Source organism: Cyprinodon variegatus, unplaced genomic scaffold, assembly GCF_000732505.1.
Source record: "Cyprinodon variegatus isolate N-32 unplaced genomic scaffold, C_variegatus-1.0 Scaffold1383, whole genome shotgun sequence".
NCBI classification, from domain to species: Eukaryota; Metazoa; Chordata; class Actinopteri; order Cyprinodontiformes; family Cyprinodontidae; genus Cyprinodon; species Cyprinodon variegatus.
In genome coordinates this window covers 143907-152641 of record NW_015151836.1, presented here as the reverse complement: position 1 = coordinate 152641, position 8735 = coordinate 143907, and the positions used below count along the sequence as shown (strand labels likewise).

The following is an 8735-nucleotide window of genomic DNA, read 5'->3' as shown; positions in this document are numbered from 1 at the left end:
ACCATAATGACTTTTCCCTCATGATTCTGGAGATTGGGATCGTCTTGGGCCAGGATCTCCATCTTTGTTGGAGATCCTGCTGAAGTGGACCCCAGCTTCATGGGCAAGAGAGAAGGCAAAGATAATGTTCTTTGTTTATTCATTTTTTTATTTATCCTGTGGCAGAATTTTTAAGGAAAAGATTTGGTTTTGAGGTGGATCAATGTTCTTTTTGTAATAATAATAGTGAAATCGTTGAACATATGTTTAACCTCTGTCCTACTACACACCGCTTCTGGAAAGAGTTGAAAGATTGGATTTCTTTAAAAATGTATGATGTTCCACCATTTGCACTAAATGATGTGATTTTTTATATGGACCATCTTCCCCAGCCTGTTTCTGATACTATTAATGTCCTCCTGCTGTTGGGTAAATATCACATCCACTCTGCTAAATGGAGAAATTCTAAACCTTCCTTTCATTGGTTTATTAATAACTTAAAAACCTATTTTTCTTCTCTTAAAAAGATAAAAAATTAAAAATATGCCAAAAAAATTGAGACTTCTAAGTGCATTCACCTTTTGTTTCTATTATTTCTATGGCTCTGTCTATGTTTGATTTAAATGTTTGCTGAGATAAATCCCGTTAGTTGTTTTACTTTTTTGTTTTTATTTTATTTTATTGTAATTGATCTTTATCTGTTCATATACACCTTGGCTGTCCTCTCTGAGAGTATTTTTTCATGTAAATGTTTTTGACTTGATAAAAAAAAAGTCTTACATCATTGTTGACCAAACTCCAGTTCGGTAGGTGGCGGTAAATGCACCTTTAGTTGGTTGCCATCCGCCAATAAAAAACAAAAGAAAGAAAGAAGAACGTCACTGCAGCGTCCCCTCTGATTGGCTGTACTGAATTGGCGGGGGGGAAGTTTTCCGGTTTGAAACATAAAAACAGAAAGTTTCTCGTTCGGGTTTTTCCCCACAGTCCGCGTTTGTGTTTCTTGAAAACATTTTATTTGCAATAAATCCTCAACATGGAAGGAAATCACATCACAGAGGAGATGTCGGAGATTTCAGAGAGGCTGCAAAAGTAAGTGAAGCGGCTTGAAACACTTTTTATAACAGCTTTAGTTAGCATCAGAGCTAGCTGCCCCTGGCATGATGGAGGGAGCTAGCTGCCCCTGGCATGGAGCTGCTAACTTACTGGCACCACATCAGACTGACCCCAACGTTGTGAATGACATTAGTTACATATTTATAATAAAATGTACCAGAAATGCTTAATAATTGGCTCCTTTGGGAGAAGATAAGTGTTATTTGCAGGCTGTTGATTATCTCCATCTAAACAGGCCTTTAGTCAAACTCTAAAAAACAACTTTTTAAATATACATTTATAAGGTAGCTCATTAATTTTTAGAAAGTGTGATTTTAGCTCAAACCAAACTGTATTAATTTAATTTCTACCTGCATAAAACAGGTGTTACACGTTGCTAACAGAGTAAACCAGGAAGTAGAACCTGTGACTCCAGTTAGCTGCTGGTGTGAGTCATCTCCTCCAGTTAATACCTGGAAACAGGCCAGTTTCTGCACGTCCTTATATAGAAGTGCAGTTTGATTTTAACCTTTAAAGCTGAACTTATGTAGATAAAACGTTAAAAACTGTAAATAAATAAATGGTAAATAAAGTAAATAATAAATATTCTATTAGAGTCGGTTTCAGGTAGTTTAATAACATAGAATAATGATAATATTTAAAAAACAAAGTTGTTTGATTGGTCGCCACGTGATAAAGGTGTGGATGTGATCTCTGTGCTGCAGCTCTTCTGACCTGCTCTGTTTTTGCAGATCCATGTCCCTGGACGCAGAAGATGACCTGGAAAACTACAGGAGGTAAAGATCCTTCGTGTCCCACGTTAAAGTTCTACACTTTTCTTCTTTAAAAAAACTAAATGCAGACTAACTGTTTTGAATGTTTTCCAGAAATGTTTTGTTCCTGCAGCTATTATTATATTTAGACACTTTCTGAAAGACTGGTCTGGACATGTTCCCACCATTAATTTCCTCTTTCCGCTCATTTCCTTCAGCCAGCAGTAACTGCTGCAGCTGTCTGTGTTCAGAGCGTTTGGAGTCAGTGTTTTTCTTTCCACTGAGTAGCTATATGGTTGAAGGAGACACACAGCAGCACTCGGGTAATTCAACCGGTTAGGGGACGGGTTGGTTAAAAAATTAGAGATCCCACCGAAAAATCCGTTTGTTAGGCCTGCAGAGCTTTTTCAGCTAAAATGGCAACAGATTATGTTTATAGAAGTATAATGTAATGTAAGAAGCTTTAGAAAACAGAGTTTAAATGTTGTTTTTCTTTATTAGTTAAAAATAAAGCTGTGCTTCTCAGAGGACCATGACTCCCAGTTAGGGTAAAATGAACACATATCTTTTGTTTTTTTTAGAGTCTCTATACTCCAGTAAACCATTTATCGATTGCTAAATTAGTTAACAATTATATCTGTCGTGATTCTATATTCTTTTCTATTCCCAGCCTGCTGGGAATTTATGTTTCTGATACTTTAAGATGTTTATTGCCCTCCCCTGTAGGGGTGGTAAAATATCTTATTTAATCCGATATTATTTCAGCTGTTATACTGTATATTGTTTATGACACACAGTCCTACTAACTGTGTGTTAGAACAATAGATGAAAGAGTGATTCGAGCACTAATCATGGTCAAACAGATATTTCTGCACATTAATGGAATAAATTCACCACAACTTCTGTTCAAAATATAAGAGTTTATTAACAAAAATCATTCAGCTCCACGTCAAACATATTTCAGTTTAACACTCTCAACTAAGACTAGTAAAACTCAACTAAACTAAACTAACTACTATGTACAAAGAGGAAGGGGGAAACGGTTGAAAAACATATTACAGTTTAAGATGGATTCTGTGTTTGAAACCAAAGTTTATCTGGAAGAGTTTGGGATCTGATCAAATTAGCTTTTCACTAATTTTAAAGAAATTGGAATGTTTTCAGACCAATTCACAATGCAAATCCATGAGGTGAATAAAACATTATTTGGCCAAATAATGTTTTATTAAATGATTTGCTTAATCAAGAACCAATAACCTTTAGTTAAATGATTCTTTACCCTCTTTGAAATAGCTAGCAGCGAATAGACATCAGGATTCCACTAAATGACTCTTGGTCAGACTTGGTAATGGAAATGTAATGAGCATCTGAGGAACACATGAACACTGATGTTATATCAGTGTTTAAATCCTTAGTGAATAAAGCTTCAGCAACAGCTCAACACATGTTCCTGTAGCATAGCATAGCATGCAGTCCATCCTGTTAGCTTTGTCTTTATACATCAGTAAACACATGAAATGATCAAAATCATCCAAAGACATTTTGTTTGTTCTGTCCCTAATCATGCCAGACCTGCAAATCTTTTGTCCATTTGAAGGTTTGAGTTTTCATCCAGCAGCAGCGCAGCAGTCAGGTCAGGCTCTCTTTGGTCTCAGTGTCTCACAGCAGGGTCCTCTTTGTGTCTTTGAAATATGGACACTGGTTCCCAATGTCCAAAAAACATGATCATGGCACAACATATAAATAATCGATTAATCAGGTCAGCCAACCCAGTGACAGACAGACTCACAGGACACTGAAAATTAAAATGGAACAAACCTGCAAGAATTAAAGCACAAATAATATAAAAGATAAGAAAAAGATAGAAATTGAACTTTACTTATCTCACAAAACCATCCAACTGTCACGGTTATAAGTGACAGCGCCCTCTGCTGTCCGATCAAGGGTACTACCCACAACTCACAGATCACTTTTACTGGTGAGATATTTGTGTCAAAAGTGAAAATGAAGGCGTAACTTGTAAAGTAGAAATTGTGACTCACAGCAGCAGATTGGTGCAGTTGTATTCATTGATTAGTATTTGTGTTAAAGAAATTTTTTTTTTTTTTTTTAAAGATTTTAATACACGTGTTTGAATTAGTTTGGCTGCGTTTGTTTTAGATCAACTGTAGCAAAACTGAATGGAAGACATTTTTGATGTGCAACTCACTGAACAGTTTGTGTACTTGCACTCAAGAATTTGAAAAGGTGTAAGTTTTTTGTAATTGTGACAGATTAAAAAAATTTACAGATACAAAACACCAAAGTTACAATGAACACATAATTTTGCAACAATAGTTCTAAACCATTTGAAGCAAAACTGAGAACGTAAGAGGTTTCTGATGTGAATATATGTACTCGTACTTACAATTTGAACAGGTTTAAAAAAAAAAAATTGTACTTGTGAATTTTTTTTTTATTTTTAACTTCTACAAATACAAAACTTCTGCAACTCTCTGCAACTTCAAATTCACACTTCCTATGCTCAAATAGTTTTAAAACAGAATAACCATACAACCACATTAAAAACTCTCTGGCCAAAGGTTTTGACGAACAGCGGACGTGAATATTAAAATCGCCAACAATTAAAATCTTGTCATAGTGTGGCAACATAAAAGCAACAAAGTTAGAAAAGTCATCAATAAAGTCTTTGTTGTATTTCGGCGGTCTAAACAACAACACATGGTACTGAGGCAGTCCATCGCAGCTCTAAACAGCCTAGTTCAACAGCAATCAGATATCACTGTGATTCACACAGTTCCTCAGAACAACCGCTCTACCTCCACCCCGACCAGTGGTTCTTGGTGTATTTATAAAAGTACAGTCCAGAGGTAGCAGCTCTGAAAAAGCAGAGGACTCACAGCCGTTGACCCAAGTTTCACATAAAAACAATACATCCCAACAGCGCAACGTGAAGAAGTCCCACCCCACCTGAGATCTGGAAAGGAGGGCTCAGAGATCTTCCAGCTGTCGGATAGTGGACCCTAACCAAATGCCCACTGGAGCCAGAAGACGTTGGGAAATAAAGCGGCTAAAAGAATCCCTGTAATCCAGTCTGTAATTCGGCCTGCTCGCTTTCATCACCATTCACTCATTTTTAGCAGGGGCGCACTTACCTTAAGAAGGCAGTCGGGTATAAACTGGAAGTAGCCAGATTGATGTGTGTAGAACTGATTGGAGTTCTGTTATCAATCAAAGATGGCTGCTGTTCAGTCTGTCCATGAAAAGGAGGGACGTTTAGTACAATACTTTGAGCTGATTGAGTGACGTGCCAGCTAGTACCCACCTTCCATAATACGCTTTCAGCCAATCATAGCAGTGAATTGTTGTTTCAGACGTGCGCCACATATGACGAGTAGAAAGGATATAAATTGATCTAAACTGATTTATTGATCTCACAATGGGGAAACTAACACTCTGCACATTTAACCCATTCCCTTGGGGGGCGGTGTGGGGTTAAGGGTCTTGCTTGGGGGGTCTCAAGTAGCAGTCTGTGGGGATCGAACCAGGTACTTGCAACCTTCTCAGAACTCAAACGCACTCCTCTGACCACTAGGCCAACACTCTCCTCCCAGGTGGGACGTGTTCACTGACATGTAGACCATTGTTGGATGTTTACGGTGAAGTCCTCATGTAATCATGCAATGAGTTTTGTAGGATTTGCAAGACACACCTGTGCATAAAAGGCATCTTAAGCAACATAAAGTAGATTTTTGAATATCGTCAACCCTCTAATGGAAAAACTTTGCTAGGACTATTGAAGGACATGGGTTACAACTTGTGAGAGGATAAATCTTAAACCAAGTCAATTGCGGTATCGACAGGTGAGTCCTCCAGCGTAGCCATGTTTGCAATACCCAAGCAAGGCCATTCTGACTGCCGTTATCCCTACATGTTCCTTCCCAACAAACACTGCTGGCACGTCATTGGTCTGACTTGCTGGTTGTTACGAGACGGACGTATTGGCGGGAGTCTATCGCGATGGATTGTTCTTAGACTGAAAACTCAGATCTTGCAACAATCCCCCTTGCAGCGCAAGTTTTAGTCAGGTTGATCAGTAAGGAAAAAGACGCATGATCGCCCATTTTTCTAAAATATTTAGCAACTCCAGGCAATTATACATCAACATTGAGTCAATAGTCCTTGTGACGAATGTTAAAATTAAAATAATACAAAGAAAAGATCAGGAGTCAGGGGACAAAGGCACGCCGACAAAAGATCATGAACTGCAGAAGATCAAGGATACATTTGTCAGAAATGCCTCCTAGCAAACAATGTTAGTACCTTAGAGTCAGATAGAAAAAGCTCCTGTATCGGTCATGCGGCATTCTTGTAGCGATACAGACCTCTATGAGCTGAACTCATGTGCCGATGGGTCTGTGTTGCTGGACCCATCCCTAGTTTAAGGTAATTTTGTTTGTCTGCTGGGGCTGGGCGACCATTCAGCAGATTATTACAGGGAGCTCAATCTCTCATCTGCTACTGAGATCGCCAGTACAGAGGTCACCTCAGAGGTTCATAAAGTACCTCACCCTCAGTCCCTGCACTAAACACCCGTTAAAGTGGTAGTAGATCAGGAATCTGGAGGGCCTGATCTACTGCTGGTTTATTCTGGACTAAAGCAGATCCAACTGATGTTCTGCTCTTTATCTTTCAGGTTAATTTCAAAAGCGAAAGCTTCCGCCAAGCAGGGAGACATTGAACAAGCGTTGAAGCTGTTCAAACAGGCGTTCAACATTCACCAAACCCCCAAACTGGAGAACAGGATAAAGAAAATTGAAGAAATTCTAGCTGAGAACAACTTGGAGGATGAAGATGAGTTCATCAATGTGAACAACAGCGGCTTAATGCTGTTTAAAGAACTACACGACAACCTGTATGACTATCAGAGAGACGGCGTTTCCTTCCTCTACAGCCTCTACAGGGACCGTCTCAAAGGAGGAGTTCTGGCTGATGACATGGGGCTCGGAAAAACCATCCAGATCATTTCATTCCTCTCCGGCATGTATGACAACGAGCTGATAAAACACACACTGCTAGTAATGCCAACATCACTCATCACAAACTGGGTCAGGGAGTTTGGCAAATGGACTCCAGGTATGAGGGTGAAGGCCTTTTATGGCAGCAGTAAAGCAGAGCGGACCAGGAACCTGGAGAAGGTCCAGAGCAGAGGAGGGGTCATCATCACCAGCTACACCATGTTGATGAGCAACTGGCAACAGCTAGCCTCGTATCGAGGGAAGGAGTTCTGTTGGGACTACATGATCCTGGATGAGGCACACAAGATTAAAAACCCTTCCACCAAAACGGCCAAAAGTGCTTACGCCATTCCGTCCAAGAACAGGATCCTCCTGACGGGAACGCCGGTGCAGAACAACCTCCGGGAAATGTGGACGCTCTTTGACTTTGCCTGTCAGGGATCTTTACTGGGAACAGCCAAGACTTTCAAAACAGAGTATGAAAACCCCATCACCCGTGCCAGGGAGAAGGATGCTACTCCTGGAGAAAAAGCTCTTGGTTCCAGGATTTCTGAGAACCTCATGACCCTAATCAAACCTTACTTCCTTCGTAGAACCAAATCAGAAGTGCAGAAGAAGAAGGCTGGTGAAAAAGAGGCCAACTCTGAATCAAACAACCAGGAAGACAATAAAAATCCGCCAACTTCTGGAGCAGTGATGCCCAAGCTGACTCGGAAAAACGACCTGGTTGTCTGGACCTACCTAAGTGCAGTTCAGGAGGACATCTACAGGCAGTTTATTGGTCTAGACCACATCAAGGAGCTGCTAATGACCACCAGATCTCCGCTAGCTGAGCTAACCATTCTAAAAAAGTTGTGTGACCATCCAAGACTGCTTTCTGCCAACGCCATTGCAAAGTTGGGTCTGGAAGAAAACCCAGAGGCTGAAAACGGCGAGGGTGATGCTCACAACATCGCAAACGTTTCAGATGAAACTTTAATATCAGAGTCTGGGAAACTAGTGTTTCTGTTGGCTCTTCTGGAGCAGCTCAGAGAAGAAGGCCACCGAACGCTGGTCTTTGCTCACTATCGGGTGGTCCTGGACATCCTCGAACGGATCCTTGGCAACAGAGGTTTCAAAGTCCTGAGACTGGATGGAACCATCACGCAGATCACAGAACGAGAAAAACTGATCTCTCGCTTTCAAAAAGACAAACGTTACTCCGTGTTTCTCCTCACCACTCAGGTGGGAGGAGTGGGCATCACCCTGACGGCAGCTAACAGAGTCGTCATCTACGACCCCAGCTGGAACCCAGCCACGGACGCTCAGGCTGTGGACAGAGCGTACCGCATCGGTCAGAAAGAAAATGTAGTGATCTACAGACTGATAACCTGTGGAACGGTGGAGGAGAAGATCTACAGGCGACAGGTTTTCAAAGACTCCCTGATCAGGCAGAACACCGGGGACAAAAAGAACCCCTTCAGGTACTTCAGTCGCCAAGAACTGAAGGAGCTCTTTACCCTGGAGGACCCGAGATCTTCAACCACCCAGCTTCAGCTGCAGGCGCTTCACTCCAGACACAGACGGACCGACCCGGCATTGGACGAGCACATCGCTCATCTACACGCTATGCACATGTTTGGAATCTCTGACCACGACCTCATGTTCTCACAAGATGTCAACCATGACGAGGATCCTGAGGACCAGGAGGAATATCAATACATCCAAGGCCGAGTCCAGAAGGCCCAGGAGTTGGTGAAGGCAGAGTCTGAGCTGCAGGTGGGTCAATGAGCAAACCTGGTTGTGTGTGTGATGGAGAGCTAGCGCTCAGTCATGATCAGAGATGGCAAAAGTACTCACTTTCCGTACTTGAGTAAAAGTACAGATACTTGTG

The 8735-nt window shown here is 41.1% G+C and overlaps 1 protein-coding gene across 1 annotated transcript in view; it reads left to right on the top strand.

Moving 5' to 3' along the window:
* Positions 1-902: 902 nt before the first annotated feature.
* ercc6l (excision repair cross-complementation group 6 like) overlaps positions 903-8735 on the top strand; it is a 20206-nt gene continuing 12373 nt past the window's right edge. The window contains exons 1-3 of the mRNA XM_015402682.1: positions 903-1068; positions 1824-1868; positions 6541-8620. Of these exons, the coding sequence (XP_015258168.1) occupies positions 1013-1068; positions 1824-1868; positions 6541-8620 (2181 nt within the window). The 5' untranslated portion in view covers positions 903-1012. The remainder of the gene's footprint in view (positions 1069-1823; positions 1869-6540; positions 8621-8735) is intronic.